The 23315-nt window shown below is 43.8% G+C and overlaps 1 protein-coding gene across 4 annotated transcripts in view; it reads left to right on the top strand.

Annotated features, from left to right (window-relative positions):
* CCDC93 (coiled-coil domain containing 93) overlaps positions 1-23315 on the top strand; it is an 87286-nt gene that overhangs the window by 7694 nt on the left and 56277 nt on the right. For 2 of the 4 annotated variants that reach the window (XM_059394423.1, XM_059394422.1), the window contains exons 4-7: positions 7066-7177; positions 11880-11978; positions 12760-12816; positions 21635-21735. In XM_059394423.1, the coding sequence (XP_059250406.1) occupies positions 7066-7177; positions 11880-11978; positions 12760-12816; positions 21635-21735 (369 nt within the window). The remainder of the gene's footprint in view (positions 1-7065; positions 7178-11879; positions 11979-12759; positions 12817-21634; positions 21736-23315) is intronic. The other 2 variants (XM_059394424.1, XM_059394425.1) reach the window with 2 other exon arrangements.

Below are 23315 nucleotides of genomic sequence, written 5' to 3'. Positions count from 1 at the left end.
TCCCTCCCCTTTGCTTCTTTACAGAGCTGCACTTTGCCTGCCACTGAGAGAAGGCAGCGTGGACTCCCTGTTACGGGTTTCACCTGAGTGGACCCCACCCAGTCTTCCGTAGCTCACCAGGGGTTTGGTGATCTCATTAGACCACTAGGCTCCCACATTCTGCCCTGCCTTGCCAGTGGGCAGCTGTGTAACCTTGGACAAGCCTCGGTTCCCTTATCTGTCAAGAGAGAGATTTGTGATTTCAGATCTGTGTGCATCTGTGACTTAATTTTTCTGAAGCTTAATTCTCCCCCAGGAAAAAACTCTTCCAAATGGATTGAAGGTAGTTCGCAAATATGTATATGAAGCAGTGATAGAGAAGAGGCAAAGCAAAGCAAAGGGAAAACAAACTGAGGTGGGGATAAGGCTACAACATTTGTCACGGGCCACAACATGCCGTGTTTTTATAAGGGTGAGCCACAGACTTGGCTCCAGGCTTTCTGGCAGCCAACAAAAAGAGAAACGCATGATAAATTACCCAATTCATAGTTTCCAGGCTGAAGAAAAATCGGTCCCACAGAATCACCGAAATTCTTACAATAACAGGACCAAAGGACATCTCTGGGCTGCTCGTTAAAGAGGACATACTGTTCTCTGTGACACTGTGCTCCTCAGTGCCCGGCCATGAATAGCTGAGCTCTGCATCTGGAACATCTGTCACTCTGGAACCGTGGCATTGCAGTCAGTGACCTGTCAGTGAAAAGTTCTTACTAGGAGTCGGTGGGATGGAGTTTATGTGTGTGGCTCTGCTCTCTGCTGGCTGGGCTTAATCCAGACATGTGTTTTTTTTATTTTATTTTTTATTTTATATTATTTTGTTTTTATTGTGTAGGTGCCACATTTATGAAGTTAAAAAAAAAATTCAAATACTGCCAAAGGGTACAAAATATACTGCTAACATCTCTCCCTATTCCCATTCTATAAAACCCTGGTTTTATTCCCTGGAAAGAACCATCTTTGCCTGTTTAGCTTTTAGGTTTTTTCAAAGAGCTTACTTCCATATCTCTAATTATGTATTTTTCATTTAAATCTGATAAGAGGAGGAATTTAGCTCACCTGTGCTACCCACTACATCCCCTTTGCCTCTCCTCTTCCACTTTTGTAATTATTATCTGTTTTTCTAGGATTAGTTGGATAGCTTTAATCAATACAAGCTTCTGTTTCTTGACTCATTTATATGAGATGGTTTCTCCTAGTTCCTAGCTATGTAGGGTAAATGTTTTTGCTCTCCGTTTTTCCTTCTTCCTTTCAGCGTCCATTTACCAGCATATCATTACTCTTACAATGTTTAGGGCATAATATTTATGGTCTGTTTTCTGTAATAGCAATTAAATTGTCCATGCTTTATCTACAGGTAGATTCTAAAAGTAAATCTATAAACAGTGTTTACAATAAGAACTAAGAATTGTGATGGTGCCAGAGAAAAAGAAATACAATCTTTTGGACGACAGTGGTGCTGTTTGGTGGAGAATACTCAAATATTACAGTCAAAAAGAATCCTTATTTATTCATTGAATCACCCAAATATTTATGGAGTCCTGCCTATGGGTCAGGCATTGTTTTGGGTACTTAGGGTATGTTAATGAAACATGTCCTGCCCTTACAGAATTTCGAGTCTTTGGCGGGGAGACAGACCAGAAACAACTAATTTAATAAATAATCGAATTACATATAGAAATAATATGTGCTATGAAAAAAAAATTACAGCTGGAATGGTATATGAAAAGGGACATGCTTTGGAGGCAGTTGTGTGACTTTAAGTCAGCATGGCCTGATTGAAGAGGTGATATGGGAGCTAAGACTTGAGAAAAGAGGGTTCTAAACAAAGGAGATGGTGAGCGTGAAGGCTCCCAGCAGAAGCTTGCTTGGTGTACAGTGAGCTGGAGCAGAGGGAACAATGGGAGAGGGGCAGACAGGTTGTAGGGGCCAGATCGGCTAGAACTTCGTAGGTCAGAGTAAATAAAGGCTTTGAGTTTACTCTGAGCGAGATGGGAAATTCTTGAAGGGTTTTGAGCAGAGGAGGAACATAATCTGTTCATAATCGGATTTAGAAGGACCCCTCTGATTACTGAGTGAGGGGATGAAGTTGGCAGCAGGGAGATCCTTAAGCATACTGTAGTCCTGCTCAGGGGAGAAGATGGTAGCCAGGACAGTGGGCTAGCAGTGGAGGGATTCTGGATGGAGGGATTCTGGATCCTCTTGGAAGGGAGAAACAACAGAATGTCATGACAGATTGGATCTGGGTGTGAGTAAGAGCAGAGTCAAGACTGGTTCTGAGGGGTTTGGCCTGAGCAAGTGGAGGTGGTCTGTACAAAAAGTCACTGAAAATCAGGCTTGCTGTAATTTGCCTCATGTTTATCCAGCTTATTTTCCTTGAGTTTCTGATTGCCTTTTTCTTTTTCCCACAAAGAAGCACCATATCCTTACCTATAGCTAAGATTGACCAGATTCTTTCTTAGTCTGTTTATTAACATAAATGCACTATCTTCTCAAAGATACTCCTGAATGAAGCCTCTTTCTGTTTCAGTTTAAGTGATTGCTTTTGACACCTGTGGCACCCCTGACGTTCTGGGATTTCATTAGTGCATTCTTTCTGCACTAGTCTTCCCATTTCCTAGATTCCATGTAGCCCTTTTTCCTAAACTCCCTTGGTGTTTTAGAGTGGTTCTTAGCCCCCTTTTCACTTTCATGTCCTTGAGAGTTATTATACTTTCCCAGCAGTGACAGTACTCTTAACAGATACTGGAATGCAGTGTTTTTATACAGATTGTTAATCTAAAATCTAAAAAACAATGAAAACAGGCTTCTTTCATTCTACGTATGGGTACAAAATTGATTTGGGAACAAAACATGACCTGAACTTTCTTAAGGCTTTTTATAGTCTATATGGACCCCCACATAGGTGAACATTCATAACTTTTGCTGCAGAAATAATCATTTCAAGTCTAGATTTCACTTGGGCTCTACATAATATATAGTATATGCCTGTTAGGTCCATGAAAGTGCAAACATCTAAAAAGTGGTGAATTCTGAAACACATGTGCCCCCAGAGGGTTTGGATAAGGGGTTGAGGATATTCAGTAGTATGTTCTCTGGTAGGTACTTGGTGTGTTTGAAGTGCAGAGCCATGGACTGTAATTGTGGGCGAAGCTGAGGCAGCAGTTTGCAGGACCGAAGATCCACCAGCCTCTAGCAGTGCATCAGGCATTCGGGTCTCTGTTATCTGTAAGAGAAATGCCATAGCCACAGTGTACTGAATTATTCAAGTCTTTTCTGTTTGGTTTTCTAATATGTTCTGGTTGTGTGCAATTTAGACTTAATACTGCCTTCTGTTTGCAGTGCCTCAGTATGTCCCAGCTGATGTGATAGGGGGCCAGATAGCACTGTCTGAGGAGTGCACTTACCTCTTGAGGGCGTCATTATCTTTCAGGCTCTTTTCTGTGTATGCCCAATTGAGGACTCTCTGTTCTTGTTGATCCTTTTTGCTGGAGGGTTTCATGAGCTTCTGCCTTCTGTCTATACCCTCCCAGCCTTTCCTAAAGTCCCATACTACAGAGTCCTGTGCTCAGAGGTCATGAGAATTGTAGGCTCATGATGGAGTGCGGTAACACACAAGTGGGAAGCACCTGTGTGCAGAGCACTTGTGCATGCATTTTACTGTTTCATCTTCACTCTAAGTTCAAATAAGGAGGAAAGGCATTTTTTCCTCATTGTATGATAGGAGTACTGGACCAGAGGGATCAGGTGACTTGCCAAAAGTCTCAGAGCCAGTGATGGAGCTGGAATTTGCACCCTGGTTTAATTCACTCTCTTTCAAACTGTTTGCAGTGGAGAAGGAAACCATGTACTGAACACTTAAAAACTGAAGGAATCCAACCAATCGCCTGTAGTCGCAAGTGGGCATTGTTCAGTCTTAGGCTAGGAAGCCTGACGGGAGACCTCTGCATTTGTCATTTTCCCAGATTTTCAGAAAGTCAGAGAGTCTACCCTGAGCTACAGGGAGAAACAGATAGGGGCTGGTGGGCTTCCACAAGAAGTTCTCCTGACTTTTCTCCCCTCCCCCCAGCCTGCCTGTGTCTCCCCCACGTCCCTCCCTCAGTCCAGCAGTATTTGTGCCTCCAGCTGCTTCCATATGCTGCAAGTAAGACCTCAGTCTTGGCAGTGAGTTCTGGGAGGCAGGTTTAATAGGCTTATAAACCCCGAGATGACCCGGGGCAGCCTTCCCTCAGGGCCTTTATGACCCGGAAAGGTAGTCAGTCTCTGATCAGTGGCCAGAGACAACTCAGTCTGAAAGTAGAGAGGGTTGAGCTGGATAGTGTTTGGGGTCTGAGCCTCTTGTTTTTAAGCTACTGAATGGTTCCATGCAACCAGTAGCCCTCTGCAGACTCAGATCTGTAGCCACTAGGGGGAGCTTTCCTCCCACTGAACCAAAATATAACTGAGCAGAAAAGCCCCATGTCTATCAACAGTTAATACCTGCCCTGAGCAAGAATGCCAAGTCCTTCATTTGCTAAGCTTGGAGTTTAGGATGCAGAGCCAACTAAGCACCAGCCTCTTCCCCTCACAAGTTTCAAAGAAATTAAACATGAGAGTCTGATGGAGATTAAAATAAAAAATAAAGTGTGTTGTAGAGAGAGCCTTAGATATGCTGTCAACTGGGTTTGTTAATACTTACTTACCAAACTATCCCATTTGAGCCCCAGCAACAGCTGGCCAGCCAATGCTTTCCCATTGGGCAGCCACACATCTTGTGACCAGAAAGATGCATGTGTCACAAAGACATGCTGGTCAGAGAGAAGGGATTGCAGTAGTGGCCGAGAGCCACAGGACAGTGTCCTTCCATGCCTCGGACCTTCTGGATAATTCACATATGCGCTCCCTCTGTGGGAGGTGAAAATGTTCTCTCCTAGGCTTCCCTCCTGGGAGATGGGTGTCCTCTCCTTCTGTGAATGTATACAGTAGGGTGTCCGCCTTCCCCTGACCATATTTTTTTCTCTTAACATATTGGACTGGACATGGATATTGTGATCCATGGAGCTGTGGGCATGACAATTTCTCTTTTAGCAGTCATAACCTTGGTGCCACCATATAAAGCTACTTTCCAGGAATAAACATAGTTTTGTAGTGTGTTCTCCAAGGACGATTCCTTGGGAAGCTGTTTAGCTTTTCTCCCTAGATTGTACTTAGTTCTCACCAAGACTGAGAGCATAAAATCTACTAAGGGCAACGTAGATAAGACGATAGTTGCTCTCACTCAGGCCTTTGTTAGTTGTTGGTCTTAAGGGTGTCTGTTTTTTGGGAAGGATTATGGAGCTGCAGAAAGATAAAAGTTTCCTTGTTCCTTGGGCGCCTGGGTGGCTCAGTGGGTTAAGCCGCTGCCTTCAGCTCAGGTCATGATCTCGGGGTCCTGGGATCGAGTCCCGCATCGGGCTCTCTGCTCAGCAGGAGCCTGCTTCCTCCTCTCTCTCTCTCTCTGCCTGCCTCTCTGCCTACTCGTGATCTCTCTCTGTCAAATAAATAAATAAAATCTTTAAAAAAAAAAAATAAAGTTTCCTTGTTCCTTGAACAAGGAATCCTTCAGGTAGACCCAGACTTGCTGAATTTGAATCATCTAGTAAGACCTGGGAAAACAGTCTTCACTTTGAGACAAGACCACAGTAGCTGCTGTAACAGGGTTATTTTTTAGAAGGGTTTTAGGTGGGACTGTAACCTAAACTATCCACGTAAGCTGAGCCAGATGCCCCCATTTCTCCATATGGCCCCACAAGGACATGCCTTGTGACTGTTTCTCAAGGCAGACCCACTAAATAACCTCTGCTCTCTCCTCTTGAATCTGATCCAATTAGGATGTAAGAAACAAGAACCCAACATCTGGAGATCAAGTATCAGCTGAGTAGAGAAGGAAACTGACGTCTGCCATGGTGTAGACTTGCCCGCAGATGGCTCTGTCACTCCAGCCGTAAAAGTGCCCCACCCAGGTCCAGGCAGGAGCAGAGGGAGGATGCTGGCCTCCTGAACGGAGCTAGAAGGATGCTCTGGGGTCTCAGGGAGCCCCGTTCTTCCCCTCCCTACTCCCTGATGTTTTCTAGGACTGAAGCAAGGTGTTGGAGAGAGATCAGAGTGCCCCCCATGAGAAGCAGAAAAATTCTGCTCCCTGGACAAAAAGAACTAGGGCATGGTTTCCCCAAATCTGGGATTAATTTTAAAGTATTTAAAAAAAAGGCTATCTTTTTATTTTAAAAACACTTTTATGCAATAGTGAAGAACTCCAAAAAAAAATTTTTTTTTTTCCAGTATAGGGCCCCATGTTTTGTCTTCATATTCTGGGCACCCAGCACAGGGCCTGTAATATTTGTTGCCTGAATGATGTTTAGAACCATTTTTTAAATATGTAACCTAGTGGTTCCCAGATCTTTGGAAAAAGTAGGTCAGTATTTAACAAAATGTAAAAGAACATGGGACACTGAAAACTTTCTATTTTACCATGTAAGGATGTTCAGTAATAATTACTACCTCAGATATCACCACAATTTCATAAAGAAATGGTGTGGTTTAAGGGGTGCCTGGGTGGCTCAGTGGGTTAAAGCCTTTGCCTTTGGCTCAGGTCATGATCCCAGCGTCCTGGGATCGAGCCCCGATTCGGGCTCTTTGCTTGGCCGGGAGCCTGCTTCCCTTCCTTTCACTCTGCCTGTCTCTCTGCCTGCTTGTGATCTCTGTCTGTCAAATAAATAAATAAAATTAAAAAAAGAAAAAGAAAAGAAAAGAAACAGTGTGGTTTAATATAAAAAAGATAGGGAGAAAAACATTCTGGAATAAAGCGTGAAAGCAGTATTGTGGCCTCAGCCACATGCATACATTCACATCTAAATTGTGCTTATTTTTCTCATTTTGCAGGCGGCCAGGAGAAGCTTGGTCATGGTCTGGCGCTGAGAAGCCCCAGATTCTTCTGGAATGCCGCCCAGACTTGAGAGATGTCTTAAGGGCCACTTAGTGTGTTCTCACTCTTTGCTGGTTTTTTCCAAACAGAGCACTATCCGAAAAAATCGTCTCAGTCCTGCCAAGGATGAAGTGTCCACACCAGCTGGAGCCCCACCAGATCCAGGGCATGGATTTTATTCACATATTTCCTGTTGTCCAGGTGAGAGCCTCTTCATGGTTTCTTGTCCTCTGCACGTCAGAATCCCCACAGCGGGTCTGGCTGTCAGGCTGTCTGGCCTAGATCCTGGACCTCATGGGTGTAGTGTGGAATTGGTGGAGCCCGGCAGGGTGATGCCCCCTGACGGCATCCTCAGGAGACAGTACTCCATCTCTTCCACTCTGGTTTCACCGTCTTCTGTCGTGATCTTTGAACGTTCCCATTAACTGGTTTTCGTTGCCCTTTTGGTAAAGATAGAACTCCGTAGCACCCCGTGCCCTGGACCTGTCCCACCTGTCGAGCCTGACCTTATTCCATGCTCTTCTTTGTTCTTTCTGTTCTAGCTTCTCTCACTTTCTTTCCGATTTTTCTCATACATATTATTATGCTTCCTCCTGTCACAGGACCTTTCCCTCAGGCTGCAAGGTTTTTCTCATTTCCTACTTAATCCATATTCATCTTTCAGATTTCAGTTCTACCAAACCTCCTCGAGAAAGCTTCCATTGACCCCCTCCTAATCTAGAACAGCCTCCTTTGCCGTATTCACTCCTCCTGGCCATATTCCTTTCCTTCGTAGGAATCTTTCTTGCTATAGTTTGTAACCACTTCTGCCCTCCTGTCAGACCGTGAGCTTCTTGGGGGCAGGCACCATAGCTAGCTGCCTTGCTCACTGTAGTGTCTCCAGCACCTCGTGGAATGTCTGGCACGGTGTTGGCAGTTGTGATCTCTGTCTGTCTTTGTTTGATGACTGGATGTCTAATGGGAGCTTATTTCCACCCTGGCTGTTTCCCAAGGCTCTGTGATTAAGTGGCTCACGCTGTACAACCCCCTACATCCTTGCAGTCTGGTGTCTCATCCTCCTCCGGGCACTGTGAAAAGAGGAGACGCAAAGGGCCTGCTGTGTGAACAGCGCTTTGCAAATGATCCTTATAGAGTTCTTTGAAGCACCTATTATAATCCCAGTCATTATGTCTGAGGCAAGGAGATACAGAGAGTAACTGATTTGCTTAAGGCCAGAGAGCTGGTGTGCAGACAAGCAAGATTCCCATCTGAACTCCTTGTCACTGGACCTTGTACTGTTCCCACTCTGCCATTCATGCAGCCCCTGCTTGAAAGCCTTCCAGTCCTGTGGTAAGATTATTATTATTAGTTAATATCTTAGTTAAGATATTATTAGACTGAGACTTCCTGGGTTCAGATCTTGGCTCTGCCATTTAGCTGCATGACCTTGGGTAAATGACTTAACTTTGCATCTGTTAAATAGAAACAGTAATAGTACCTGTCTGACAGGATGAGAATTAAGTACATTAATATGTAGCTAGCACTCAGCTGAGGGACCAGCATGTTTTAGTAAGTGCTTTGTAAGTGTTCCACAGTCTTTTCTGGTTTTGTTACTATGTTTGGGAACTTCCTCTGAAATAGACTTTAAGTCAAATCTCATAAAGTCTGTAAATTGGAAGCTAAGGCTTTAACTCAGAGTTTGATTCATTGGCTTGGTTGGACTTTCTCCCTCTGATGCAGCAGGAATGGTACATGGTCCTTTTTGTGAAAACAGGAAGTAGAGACCCTTAGTTGATTATCAGTGAAACTTCCATCACCACCATGCTGTGAAGTTGTTGGCTTTTCCCCCAAAGCCTGAATCTCTAGTGATTCAACCTTACTCAGCCCTAAGCTAGAACTTTGAGTGCAAAACATCTGGTCCAGGTAGGAGAAGGTGATGAAAAGGAAGTGATCTTCTGGCATTAGTTTGGGCTTTTAGAACATCTAAATGTTCTTTTTTTTTTTTTTTACTTGACAGACAGAGATCACAAGTAGGCAGAGAGACAGCGAGAGGGGGAAAGCAGGCTCCCTGCTGAGCAGAGAGCCCGATGCAGGGCTTGATCCCAGGACCCCGGGATCACAACCTGAGCCAAAGGCAGAGGCTTTAATCCACTGAGCCACCCAGGCGTCCCCATCTGAATGTTCTGTGCCGTACGTGGAATGCTGGAGGGCCTCCTGTCTGGGTGTGAGAACCAACATTAATAGTTACCAGATTTGTTAATTACATGTGTCTGTAAAATTTTAAAGCAAAAAAACTGGAGACTGATCTATGGTTGCCACCTGTATCTTGCCAGGCAATAAATCTTTAAGAGTAACAACTATCAAAATAAACAGACTCTTAAATACAGAAAACAGACTGGTGGATGCCTGAGGGGAGGCAGGTGGAGGCTGAACAAAATAGGTGAAGGGAATAGTAAAGAGGTACAAACCTCCAGTTATTGAATAAATAAGTGACAGACACGAAAAGTACAGCCTAGGGAATATAGTCAATACTACTTTAATAACATTGTGTGGTGACATACGGTGACTGCATTTATTGTGGTGAGCACTGAGTAATGCATAGAATTGTCGAATCACTATGTTGTGCCCCTGAAACTAATATAACACTGTATATCAGTTATACTTCAATGAAGAAATTGTAACAATTGTCTTTCTCTGTCATTTCCTAAAAGAAAGGCCTTTTAACCCCCAATCTCAGAATAAAGGATAGTCCCTTAAGTGGAATACTATGAAAGTATTATGAAAAACTAACCACATACTTGTAGTTTTTGCCCGTTTTCCTGGAGACCAGTAAAGAGCAGTCATCAAACTAGCTGTCTTGTGTACTTGTAGAGGCTCACCACCTGTGCTCACACTGTTTAGCACTAGGAGCACTCTGAATGGCAGCCCCGAGAAGAATGGGTCTAACTTCCAACCCCAGTAGTTCTAGGTCCTATCTTTTCCTTCCATGCCAGACACGGGAATCCTGTGAGGGTAGGTACTTTGCTTGAATGCTGGGGGCCCACAGCAGAGTTCGGCTGTCTTAGAGGTTCCCTCCAAAGCCCTTCACTCTAGGACCTCCAAAACAGTGACCGATTCTCTGAATCCTAACACTCCATACTTTTCTTATCACATCACACTCACCAGGATCCAGCCAAGTAAAAAGTCAGTGTAGATCTAATTCATGGAGGAACATCTGAAAAAGAAACAACTTTGAGAGTCCAGAAGCTGCATCTCCCCATCCAAAGAAAAGTAGGGAGAAGTTGAGTTGAGCAGGGAGTCAGCCTCCTTATTTGTCTTGGGCTTTGATGCTGGGTGAGGTGTGGGAGAGGGGCTACAGAATCTCTGAATACTGTCCAATCTTTTGTCCTTGCTTCTGGGTTTTAGTGCCCAAGGTCCTTTTTTGGAGGTGGGGTGAGTGGAGTGATGGAAATAAATGAAACTAACAATAAAGATATTCCTTCTAGAGTTCTTTGCAGCCATCCCCATCTTGGGCAGCGATTTCCTGAACATGTCCTTTACTTGAGTTGGCTGTCCTCTGTGAGCAAGCATCCCATCCATCCCTGTTGGAGCACCATGCCATATGCCATGTGTCTGCTTTCCTTGGTAGCTAAGGCTTGCCAAGTATGCTGTGCTCATGGGGAAATACAACTACTGTCCATGTACTGCTTTTGAGATGTACTAGCTGTCTGGACAGAGCATGGCGACTCAGACAGATGGCATCCCCCTCCATGATGCTCTTTTGTTATAAAAGGATTGCATGAAGAGCCAGGGAGGAGAGGCAGAGGCTGTGTTTCTGTATCCTAAATTCTTACTCTCAGCACCTGCGTCTTCCACAGGTCCTGGGGGTGTGTCTGTGTGTGTTGTCACTAACTGGAGCTTTAAGTGGGGAGCAATGAAGAACAGCTATTTCTGCATATCAGCCCAGTGTAGCTAGAAAACAAATAAAACCTGTATGTCCAGTCTTCCGGTATGGGAGAGACTCTGAGACTCCCAGCCTTGTGCTTGCTACTTGCAGAGCAATGGACAGATCACGCGGTCTCTGAGCCTCCGGTTCTGGACTGCGTGGCTGGCATGATATTGTGTGGATTAAGACAGCAAATGCTGGAGTGCCTGGTGGCTCAGTTGGTTGGGCAACTGCCTTCGGTTCAGGTCATGATCCTGGAGTTCTGGGTTCGAGTCCCGCATCGGGCTCCCAGCCCCATGGGGAGTCTTCTCCCTCTGACCTTCTGCCCTCTCGTGCTCTCTCTCTCTCAAATAAATAAACACAAATCTTAAAAACAAACAAAACAACTACAACAACAACAACAAAAAGAAAAAGAGCAAATGCTGTGAGTGCCTTGCTCCCTTGAAGCCTAGGGCTGTATAATCAACCAGCCTGAATTTTTGGGAGGTCGTTGCAGTCAGTGAAACAGGGGATCGTACTAGACGTTCTCTGAGGTTCTCTTCCCTCTGTCTGGTCTGTGGCGCCGGCAGCACAAGGAAGAGTGATGTTCAGATCTGCCACTAGAACCAGGGGGCTGTGTGACTATATTCGTGTTGTGCTTCAGGCATTTACAGAGCTTTCTAGTGCTTAGGATTTCATGTGCTCCCACAGTAGCTCTATGAGGTGAAAGAAACGACATATTCTCACCTCTACACAGAGGGAAACTGAGGCCTGAGCATCCGACGTAAGGCTTTAAGCCTCCTGCGCAGCGGCTCTGCTCTTGATCCCAATGGATCTCAGCATCTCGGATGCCCAACGGGCTGCTTTTCGCATAGGACAGTAGGTGTGGATAGTTTCTCATCACTCAGCCAGTTCAAATACTGGGTTCAAGTGATTTGGGTTCACGTGTTGTACCGTCTCAGAGTCGGCCTTTAGTGATGGTTCATCCCGAACCTCACATTTCCCACCTTTCTGTCCCAGTGGCTGGTGAAGCGAGCTATAGAAACCAAGGAAGAAATGGGGGACTACATCCGCTCCTACTCCATATCCCAGTTCCAGAAAACCTACAGTCTCCCCGAGGTCAGTATTCTCTTCTTTTCTCGTCCAGTATACATGAGGGTACACTTGGACTCCCCAGGGAGGAGCAGAGTGAACTCGGACCCATCTGCGGGATGTCTGTGCCCCCGCCTGGCCAGCATTGATAGCAGGCCTCCTGGCTCGTCAGAACTCCCTCTTCAAATGGGCACTGATATAAAGCCCTGCAGTCTTGTCCTTTTCTCTCAATTTTAGTACTTGAGTCAGAACTCTTACTAAACTATAAGAACATGAGTTTATTTTTTTAGTGATTGTATAAAGCTTTTCAAGAGACCACATAGGTCATTGTCTAGGGCATTCCTATAGTACCAGTTTAATAGTAACCTCCCCCACTGCGATAATACCACATAGCTAGTGAGTCCTTACTGCTCAGCCCCAGCCCTTCACATGCCTTCTCTTTAAGCTTCATAGCCACTCCTTGACGTAGGTGGTGAGGTCCCTGTTACCAGATGGTGAGACTGAGGCTTGGAGACTGAGTCGGTTGCCGTGGGTGTCAGAGCTCATCAGGGTTTGAATGAGAACACTTGGCTTCAGTACTACACTCCGTGGTCCCCCTCCTTCTTACCACCGTGGGACCTGTTCTGGAGCCATCTGCAGAGGCCCTGGCTTCTTCCCGTGAACATTATCATCCACTTTGTTAGAAGGTGGAAGCTCCTGTAGGCAAAGCTGTGATGGGAAATCAGTTTGTAAGACAGGTTTCTGAGAAGTCCAGTTGAGTTTCAGTCTTCACACACCATTTGTTTGATCCCTGTGTTTTGTCTTGCAGGATGATGACTTCACAAAGAGAAAAGAAAAGGCCATCAAGACAGTTGTTGACCTTTCAGTAAGTTGCCCTGCCCCTGTGTGAGGGAAGGACATAGGTTCATAGCCTCCAGATAGCCCCGTGATTCAAATCCCAAAACCCTTGCCCAGTCCCTCCTGGGATTGCCTAGGTGCTGACCTCAAGTAGGTGTGTGAGTGTGGCCTCGCCTACCTCAGTGTCCATACCTGCACGCTGGCATTCATGGGTAGAAAATGCAACAACCGCTGCCCTATGTTTTTCTTCGTTCCAGTTTTCTGGGAGGAATTTTCCAGATCCAAAGCCTTTCCTCATTTGTGCCAGTGGCAGGTGTCAACTTTGAAGAGCTCCTTTGAACTGGAGCTGGCAAATTGAGGTTAGCATCCTATGATGGCTCTGGAGAGGCAGAGCAGCTCCTGAGTTTTGTGTGACAAACTGGGATGGCCTTGGCCACCCACACAGTGGATCTTAACTGTGGAGTCTGCACTCACGCGCCCACTACCCCGGCTGCGAGGGGCAGTGGAGAGCTTTTCAAACCTTTCTAGGCCAGCCCAGCCGAACCTTATCGCCAGCACACACCCCCACCCAGCCCCAGCCTTCCTACTGGAGCTGCTGGGAATGAAGCCTCAGTGCCTGGGGGCAAGTTCGCTTCCTTCCAAAAATAATGTGCCCAGTTATTTTGCATTTCCCCCCCACTTTAAGAATAAATATGTGGTCTTCCAAGGTGATCACTCTAAAAAGAATAAGAATCATTTGATGACGTGAAGTGCTCATTTAAAACAAGAAAAGTCTTTGTCACTTTACAGTTGTAAATTTCTTTCTTTTCACAATTCCATTTTGGAAATGGAAGGAGTAGAAAACTTTCAAGACAGTTAACTCTGAAGCCAGACACTATTCGCAGATACGGTGGCAGTGTCAGATAATAATAACAACAGGACATGATACAATTTCAGAGTAATTGTTTTCCCCTGGTTATGAAATAGTTGTTCTGTTTAGACATCCTTAAAGTTTTTTTTTTTTTTTTTTTTTTAAGATTGATAGATACAGAGGAACAGAATCAGCCTTAATGTTTCAGCCCAGAAGCAGCTTCTTTTGATGCTTGGACATATTTCTTCCATTTTTTTTTTAAGATTTTATTTATTTGTCAGAGAGAGAAAGAGAGCACAAGCAGGGGAAGTGGCAGGCAGAGTAGGCAGGAGAGAAGCGGACTTCCCCTGCTAAGCAGGGACCAAGGAACATGATGGGAGCTGAAGGCAGACATGTAACCAACCGAGCACCCAGGCTCCCTCTTCCGTGTTGTTGTTGTTGTTGTTTTTAAAGATTTTATTTATTTGACAGGGAGAGAGAGATCACAGGCAGGCAGAGAGAGAGAACGGAAGAAGCAGGCTCCCTGCAGAGCAGAGAGCCTGACTTGGGGCTCGATCCCAGGACCCTGGGATCATGACCTGAGCTGAAGGCAGAGGCTTTAACCCACTGAGCCACCCAGGCGCCCCCTCTTCCATGTTTTTAATGTGCATTTTTATACTGAGCTGGAATCATACTTTGAATATAATTGTGTTTTTTTAAACTTACCAATGTAGTGTCTTTGAAAGCTATTAAGGATTCCTCCTAACTACATTTGTCATGAAAAATAATAACTGATTTGTTGGGTATGTCTTGGGTTCTGAAGGCTGTTTCCCTCTCTTTCTACCCTTTTCCCAGGTCTGCCCTTCACCTGCCTCCTCAGTGTTTCTTACCTGCTTCTTACCGATGAATCTAGAATCCCAAACTTAAATTGTGAATGGTAACTTACGGATTCAAATAAGGTCCCACAATAGGTGCCTAATTTCCAGACCCAGCCTTCAAAAACATATATCTATAGCTGCCACATATTGATTGAGGGCCTTTTATGTGTTTGGCACCTAATTAGGCCTTTCCCAAGCATCCTCTCATTAGCTCCTCCCCAACACTCAGCGAGTTATTATTTCTGTTTTAGAAATCAGAAGTTTGAAGCCAGAATGGTTAACAGATTCCCTCCATATTTGCAGAATAAGAAGAAGCAGCCAGATTTTGATTTTACATCAGATCTCAAATATGACAGGTGTGGTGCTCCTCCCATTTCTTCTCTTTGCCTGGACTCTGATTTCCTCCAACTTACGGCAACTTTCCTGGCTTATTTCAGGCTCTGAGATGTTACTTATCCAGGTCCCAGAGATTCAGAGGCATCTAGAATGGCAAGGTGCTCTCGTGCCACCTCTTTAGTCCCCTGCGGGGTCATTTACTGTGACTTTTCTACTTAAAAACCCGTTGTCCAGCTAGAGAATGTCTGCCAAATGGAAACTATCGTGTTGTCTTTCTTCATCTATGAACATAATACCATTGCACCTCAGCCAGCAGGCTTTTACTTATTCTTACATAGATATAACCTTTTCTTAAAAAATAAATATTAAACCTTTTAATATTTTTTAAAAATACTTAGCTTATTTTTGTGGCGCCTGGGTGGCTCTGTCGGTTAAGCCTCTGCCTTCAGCTCAGGTCATGATCTCAGGGTCCTGGGATCAAGCCCCTGGGATCAAGCCTTCTCTCTCTCTGCCTACCTCTCTGCCTACTTGTGATCTCTGTCTGTCAAATAAATAAATAAAATCTTTTAAAAAAGTAAAATATTTACCTTATACTTACCCTTATAAGACTGTTCCAGTCTTACATCTGTCCTTGGTTATGTAGCCCAGCCATTTTTTGGTGCATGATTTTTTTGTTTTAAAAAATCCTATATTTGGTACTAGTAACTTAGTAATAATAACAAAAGATGAAGAAATGGGGAAAAATTACAAAGACTAAGTCACCATGATGCCACCAGCCAGGGATAATTACTGATATATATTCCAAGTAGGAAGTACAGAGTTAGGGATATCAATACAAAGAAGTAGAGATCCCTAAAAATGGCATTACATTGTATATTCTGTTTTGGTTTTTGCTCAGCAGTGTAATTGAGATGTCTTTCCCCCATAGCCTTTTTTACTGGCTATAGACTATTCATTATGTGGTATTAATTTAACTAGCTTACTTTGTATCTTATTTTTTCTTTTGGCCACTATATAGGACGTTCTCATAGCTAAGTTTTTCCTTTTATCTTTATTTACTTAGGAAATATTGGATGAAATGGATTTGGGTCAGAGGTTATGCCTAAGGCTGTTAGTACCTCTTGGCAGATTGCCAGGCAGAAAGACTGCTGTGAACTTAAATTTCTGCACTCATCACTTTGAGGTTTTCTCTCTTTGTCTTGTCCTCATTTTTCTTCCTCTTGGGGATTATTCCCAGTACTTCGGCTTTCTCTTGAAATGTGTTGTTTCTTGGCTTCTCCATACCTTCTTTTTACAGAGTAGCTAGCTGCTTTGTAGAAGTCCTGCTGATGGGAAGTATGTTTTCAAAGCACGTAAGAAATCAAAACTCTTGCCACCCAGGACAGGTCCCCCCTTACCACCTTCTCCTTTTCATGTCATCACATAGTTGCTCGTTTGTCTCACTTAGCCTGTTGTACAGCTTCCTTCCTCCTTGCCTCAGCCGTCAGCCTTCATATATCTCAAGGGTCTGTTCTGTGCAGTGAGGTCTGTTACTCCTGGTTACCCTGGAGTAAAGAGTACCTGTGAAATTTTACCCAAAGCTCCAAAAAGTAATCACTTACTATTCATTGAACACTTTTTGGTAATATTTAGAATTTTGTGTAAGAGTAGAAGTGGGGAAAGGACCCTTAGAACTTCCAGTTTAGTTGAAGAAAATGCTTTGTGGAACTGATGGGATCACCTAGGAGACCATGACATTTGAAATTATTACTGCACAAATGCTATGAGGAAGGCCTTTTCATTCAGCACATAAAATACAGATGTGGCTACATACATAAAAAAATGTTAGTACATTTTATCAATAATACTATATTAAAAACAGATATCTTAGGCTCAGTTGGTTAAGTGTCCAACTCTTGATGTTGGCTCAGAGATTTCTTCTCTCCCTCTCCTCTGCCCCTTCCCCCCACAAAAAAAATATATATGTATAGCTATCTTAGATATACATACATAGATATATCTATATCATGTATATCTATATATATATCTTAGCTTAGCTATATATTATCTAACTTAGCTCTTGCTGTGTCTCAGATACTATGGAATAATCCTCATAATAACCGTACTTATATCTTTTTTATAGACGGAGAATCACAGAGGTTAAAGTAACTTGCCCCAATTCAGGCAATGAATGCATTCAGTAATGTTAGTTGCACACTCACCATGTGCCCAATCACACTCTAGGAGGTGAGGTCAAAGCAGTGAATTTCCATCAGTAAGGGAATCAAGGGAATTTGGGGTCTCTTCAAGGAAAAAGATATGACCACGAGGGGGCAGCAGAGCACAGAAGCTATACTGGTGTGATGCTTTGACAGGTGAACTTGGATGGGGCAGTCAGTCCCTCACAGCAAGCCACCATCCAGAGTTCTAGGCGCCAGGGCTGCATCCTGAACGGGAGGGGAGCAAGGGAACCCCCTGGGGTTCCTGGAGATTGTCCAGGTGCCTCAGCAATGTCACACAGCAACAGCACAGAGATTGTGTAGTCAGAGATCTCTGAAGGAGATTTGCAGCAGCAGTTTTGGGTCTTTCAAGTCCCAGGGCTTACCCTATCAGTGGTCAGCACATGCAGTTGTGTAAAGTATATGACACAGACAGGCTGTCAGTGGCTAACAATCTGCCTATTTGGGCCACATTTGAAATGACTGGATGTATAAAAATTAGAGTTTGACCCTGGCATGCTTTTGAGACAGTAGGTTTCAGCCTGCTCTGAGGAAATAAACCTAAGAGCCAAAGTGCAGAAGCCATCTCTGGCTCCTCTATTTAATACAGTGACCTTCGTCTTACCCAGAAAATTACACTGGAGCCCTGCGGTGGGATGTGTGTTGGTCCTGAAAGAGCAGAGCAGAGCTCATGTGACAGAGAAGAGAAAAGGGGACAAAGTCTGGAGAAAACTCTGCCTCCCTAGCTAACCTTCCTCCCTGCAGACGTGTTCCGCTGTCCAGAAATGGTCGCCATCCATCGATCTCCCATTTCCTTCACTTAGTACCTAGGGGCTTTGTTTCCTTTGTTGTTTTATTAGTGTGAGAATGGAGGGGGGAAAATGTATTTGTCCCAGATATCATAACATTTCCTACAGGATCTTTCAGGACACTGGTCTTGATGGTGGAGATGTCTGTGGAGCCCTGTTAGGTGAAGCCGACTTAGTTTGTGGCGTACCCAGGCTGAGGTGTGTCTCTGAAAGTTGAGCCCTGAGAAATGTGTTAAGGTCAGTGGAGGCCAGTCAGGGGACTGCTGACCCACGTGTGGCCTGGCGCACTGGAGCTTTTAACCAGCGAAGGCCAAGTTGGTGGTGGCTGTCTCCCTGCCTGCTCATTATTTCAGAAAAGAGAAACCCTCTGTAATAGTGATTGGTCTGTGCTGCAGACCTAACCAGTCTTGTAACCAGACCCATAAGGTAGAAATCTGTGACTCTCACAGTGCCAGAGCTCTGCTTTACTAAAGAGTCACTTTAGTATGTTCACCCTGCTCATATGTCCTTCAGCACAGAGAACAAGAGCCTATTCAAGGACTATTAGTCTAGCCCTGGTTTTACAGCTAATGGAACAGGCCCATTGAAGGGAATTCCCAAGGTCACAGAGCTAGTTAATGGCATACCCGAGACTAGACATTAGTGCAGACTCCTGTTGCTTTAAAGGGTGACTTAGCAATAGTTTTTTAAGTTGGCCTGAAAACCTCTGACATTTAGGTCCTTGTTACTTAAGCAACCATTGTAATGATCCATACAGCAGCCTTGGGTATACGGTGGTCTTGTGAGAGGACTCATCTGAGATCACCGGAGGGTAGCGGGAGTGCCCACCAGAAGCAAGTGAGCGTATTAGAAAAACCCTGGGACTAGCAGTCTGGGGACGTAGGACCAGGTCTAATACTATTTTAGAGATCCTGGACAAATTATATAAGCTCTGCTTCTTAAGTAATAAAGTGGGGGTAAAAGCATCTGCCTTGTCTCTACCTCTGGGAACAGTTATGAAATGCAAAGGTGAGGGGCCCCTGGGTGGCTCAGTGGGTTAAATCCTCTGCCTTCAGCTCAGGTCATGGTCCCAGGGTCCTGGGATCAAGCCCTACATTGGGCTCTCTGTTCTGAGGAGAGCCTGCTTCCCCCTCTCTCTCTGCCTGCCTCTCTGCCTACTTGTGATGTTTGTCTGTCAAATAAATAAATAAATATATAAATGCAAAGGTGAGACATGTATGAGGCGTTTTCAAGTATAAGGAATAATTACACAAAGGCCAACATTGTCACTGTTTCCCAGATAAAAGGTCCTTGTAGCTGTTGGTTTCAGCTATTGTTTTGGAGCAGTCCTTTTTTTAGAAGAATCCAATTTCCTGTCTTAGCTCATTGACTCTATCAGTGGTAACTAAGGAAGATAGCAGTTAAGCTCAATTATATAGTACTGCTGTAATAGTAGAGCTCAGCGAGAATTAAATCATATTCAGTAACTGACGTCATGCGGATTCGTTATGTGTTGCATTTCCCCATGAATCTGTTTTACATTATTTATAGCTTCCTATTCATGTAGGCACCAGCAGCAAACCAGGAATTATTTCTGGCAGCAAGTTACAAGAACACTCCAGCGTCATCCCAGACCCTAGTCCATTCCTTTTTCTTTTTTTTTTTAATTTACAAAATTGTTAAAATTATATGGTATGTGTTACAAAAGGATGTTTTTCTGTATGTTTGAAACTTTTTGTAATAAACAGTAAAATACTAAAGTTAAGAATTATCAAGGGAGGTACAGTTCTACTTGGAATAAAAATACCACTCTCTGAAGAAACCTGACAGTAGTACTTGTCCTTATGATGTCCAGGTAGAGGTTAGTTGTGATGAACTCTGGTCGTGGAGAAGAAAAGATCAGGGACAAACAACTGGAATACCTTCCTTGCATCAATCTTTGCCTACTTGCACCCAGAGCCCTGAGCACGTTTTCCTAAGATACTATTTGACTGCCAGCTTGACACTCAAGGAGGACATTAATTTGGGGAAGAATGCTAAATCAGGTCATCTGGGAGTGAAAAACTACATTAATTGAGCACCTACTACATGCCATGTACTTTGTTCAAGAAATATATATATATATATATATATATATATATATATATATATATATGCTTTCAGAATTTGTCCTATACAAAATAGATCTATGTTTGTTCTACATTTATAATTAAATTACATTCTAGTAATTTAAAAAGTCAGTGAAAATTGAAAGAGCATCTGTGTTTCTATACATCTTTTTTGGGATAAACCTTAGCCCAATACTTTTGTAAAAAAGTTATTATCGCTGAAGGTTTTGTATCTGTTCTTCTTTTCTGCTGTTAAAGTCTAAGAATTGAAATCTCCTTTACCATTTTAAGCATTTTTTTTTTTTTTTTTTAAGGATTCTGGGTTAACCGATACACCAGAATTTTTTAACTTGTTAAACTGGTCGTTTAACTGGTTTGTGGCTCTGGGTGGTGGAAAGGTCTGGATATGCAGTGACTAGAAAGTTTGTATTTTTTTCTGGAACATCTTATGGAATAAAATCTGAATAGAGAAATAAACCTTGCTTCCCGGGGCAAGATTCAATATTATAAATATGCCAGTTCTTTCCAAAATAATCTGTAAATTTGGTATGATTCTAATCAAAACTCAGCAGTTATTTATTATGAACCTGACAAGTTGATACTAGAATTCATTTGAAAGAGAGAATGCTTACAATAGCCAGGAAATTTGAAAACGAACAGTGGAGACAGGATAAAGGTTCACAAAGCAAGAGGAATTGAAGAGGGTAACATTGGTACATGTTTCATATACGTATGCTATTTCAGATCAAGCGAAGGCTAGACTATTAAATTGATAATGTTGGGATTCTTAATTTTCTATTCAGAGAAAAAAGTTTCTGAATAGATTAAAAAGCTAAGTATAACCTGTACAAGTAACAGACAAGAAGTTTGGTTTTGTTTTTGTTTTTTTGCTTTTTGTGGGGTGTTGGTATTTTGTTGTTGTTGTTGTTGTTGTTGTTGTTGTTTTGGTAACAATCCCTGGTAATAAGTAAGATATAAAACGACTGATAGGGACGCCTTGGTGGCTCAGTTGGTTAAGCAGCTGCCTTCGGCTCAGGTCATGATCCCAGCGTCCTGGGATCGAGTCCTGCATCGGGATCCTTGCTCATCAGGGAGCCTGCCTCTCCCTCTGCCTCTGCCTGCCATTCTGTCTGCCTGTGCTCGCTCTCTCCCCCCCCCTCTGATAAATAAAAAAAAAAATAAAACGACTGATAAGTTTGACCACAAAAAATATTAAAATGCCAAAGTACAGAAGAAACACCAAGGGGGCACCTGAGTGGCTCAGTCAGTTGAGTGTCCAGCTCTTGGTTTCTGCTCAGGTCACGATCTCAGGGTCATGGGATTGAGCCCTGTGTCAGGCTCCCTGCTCAGCGGGGAGTCTTCTTGGGGATGCTCTCTGTCTGTCTCCCTCTGCCACTCTCACTCTCTCCCTCTCTCTAAAAATAAATGAATAAATCTTAAAAAAAAAAGAAAAGAAAAGAAAAGAAAAACACCAAGTTAAAGTTGACAAGCAGTATCTTGAGTGGAAATATTTACTAACTGTATGAATGTCAAAGGAGCGACCTCCTTGAGGCAGCCGCCCTGAGTGCTCGCTGTTCTCCTGCAGGAGGCAGGCACACCCGCCATGATGGGTAGAGACTCACTCCCTGACTGGCCGGGTGCACGAGCAGTCAGTTCAGAAAGGGAGCATTCTCACACTCAGTAAGCCATCTGTCTCATCCACTTCTTAGGATGTTTACAAGCCCCGTCGGAAATACAAACGCCAGCAGGGAGCAGAAGAGCTGCTCGATGAAGAATCCCGAGTCCATGCCACACTTTTGGAATATGGCAGGTAACGAAGGGGACCCAGACTGAAGTGTCTGTTTTATAAAGCCTTTGAAAAGAAAAGCTAATTTAGGTTGCTTCACTGAGATTAATTTGGTTGTGTTTTGTGTTTTTTGTTTTTTACCTGATTGAATTTACTGTTTCTTCCCAAGATTTCCATCACCGGGGACTTTCCTCTTTGGGGTTGACCTACCCACATTTCTGTGGGTAGCATTCCCGAGGGTGGGGGAGGCCTGGTTTTTGCAGATCCCCTTTGGAAATGTGTGTATGACTGTGGGCCCTAGCCCTGCCCTTCTGGGGAGTTGGAGTGTTTGGGGTATTTGCTGAGGCCAGCTGTAGTCTGCCCTTCATATTCCTGCCATTGGTTAAAATCTTAAGGTAAACTACAGGATCGAAAGCAGTTAACAGTAGTTTTAAGTGTTAGAGTAGTAGTTTTGATTTCCCGTGAGGGATTTTCCTGAGCGGGAAAGTGAAGAACTTAGAAGTATTTTGTCATTTCTTAATAACCTTTGTAATTTTTTAAAAAATACCAGTTATCTTTTATTCTCATTTTTCACTTAAAAAGCACATAAAGAAATGCTGTTCTCATTGAATTTCTTGATTGACCTTGGGTATTAACCTTCATTGATGTCCTGTATTTTCTACGTAGGGTAACTGATTCCTTGATGTGAGTATGTCTCCTTGTGCTTCCTTTCTTTATGCTGAGAGTGGTTGCTGTGTGCTGCCCTGTCTAGTAACCCAGCCCTCTTCCGGTGGCTGGAACTAACAGCTCTGACCCCAGCACCTCCCTGTGTGAGCATCTGAAGGCTTCCCCACTCTGAGGCACTAGAGAGAACCAGAAAGAAGTTCGGCTTCACTGGCTTAAATACTTCATCTTTCATATAGAAAACCTTTCCCAAAAAGTCGCCACCTTTTTTCTTCCTTCCTCTTTGGGAGGGAGTTGTGTGGCATCAGGTCCATCCTTCCTAAGAGTGAAAGCTGGTGTGTTTCATTTGAAGGAAGGTGTGAGTTCTGGCCCTCAGCCGGGTCTGATGTCTTCTCCTCGCCGCTCCCTAGTTGCTGCTGTGAATTGAACTCCTCTTCTGAGTCAGGCACCACCAAGCCATCTACATAATTTGTGGGGCCCAGGATAAAATGAAAATGCAGAGTCCCTTGTTAAAAATTGCTAGCAATGACTAATTATTAGGAATTTCAGGACCACAAAGACAACCAAGCATGGGCCCCTTCTGAGTGTTGGGCCCTGAGCAGCTGGACGGGTTGTGAGTCCTGGGCCCTGGGATGTTTTCCAACCAAGCCCCAGCTGTAGGTGGGCAAGTGGGGCCATACTGCCCCAGTTGAGCCATGGTGGAAAGACCACCTCGCTGGGTGTCACATGTTCCAGAGCCCAAAAATACTTAGGGGAGTGTTATGGTTTTCTTAGTTTGTATTGTTCATACCTCCATTTTTTGCGCATTGTCACGGAATACTCACATGCTCCTGGGGATGAAAAGGAGTCAGAGATTTGGTGAATTGTCTACCTGACCGAGACCAGGCTGACAATATTTCACTATTTTTTTTTAAGATTCTCAGTTTTAAACTGGCTCTTTG

Source organism: Mustela nigripes, chromosome 3 (assembly GCF_022355385.1).
Source record: "Mustela nigripes isolate SB6536 chromosome 3, MUSNIG.SB6536, whole genome shotgun sequence".
Taxonomy (NCBI): domain Eukaryota; kingdom Metazoa; phylum Chordata; class Mammalia; order Carnivora; family Mustelidae; genus Mustela; species Mustela nigripes.
This window is presented reverse-complemented; position numbering and strand designations above follow the sequence as displayed.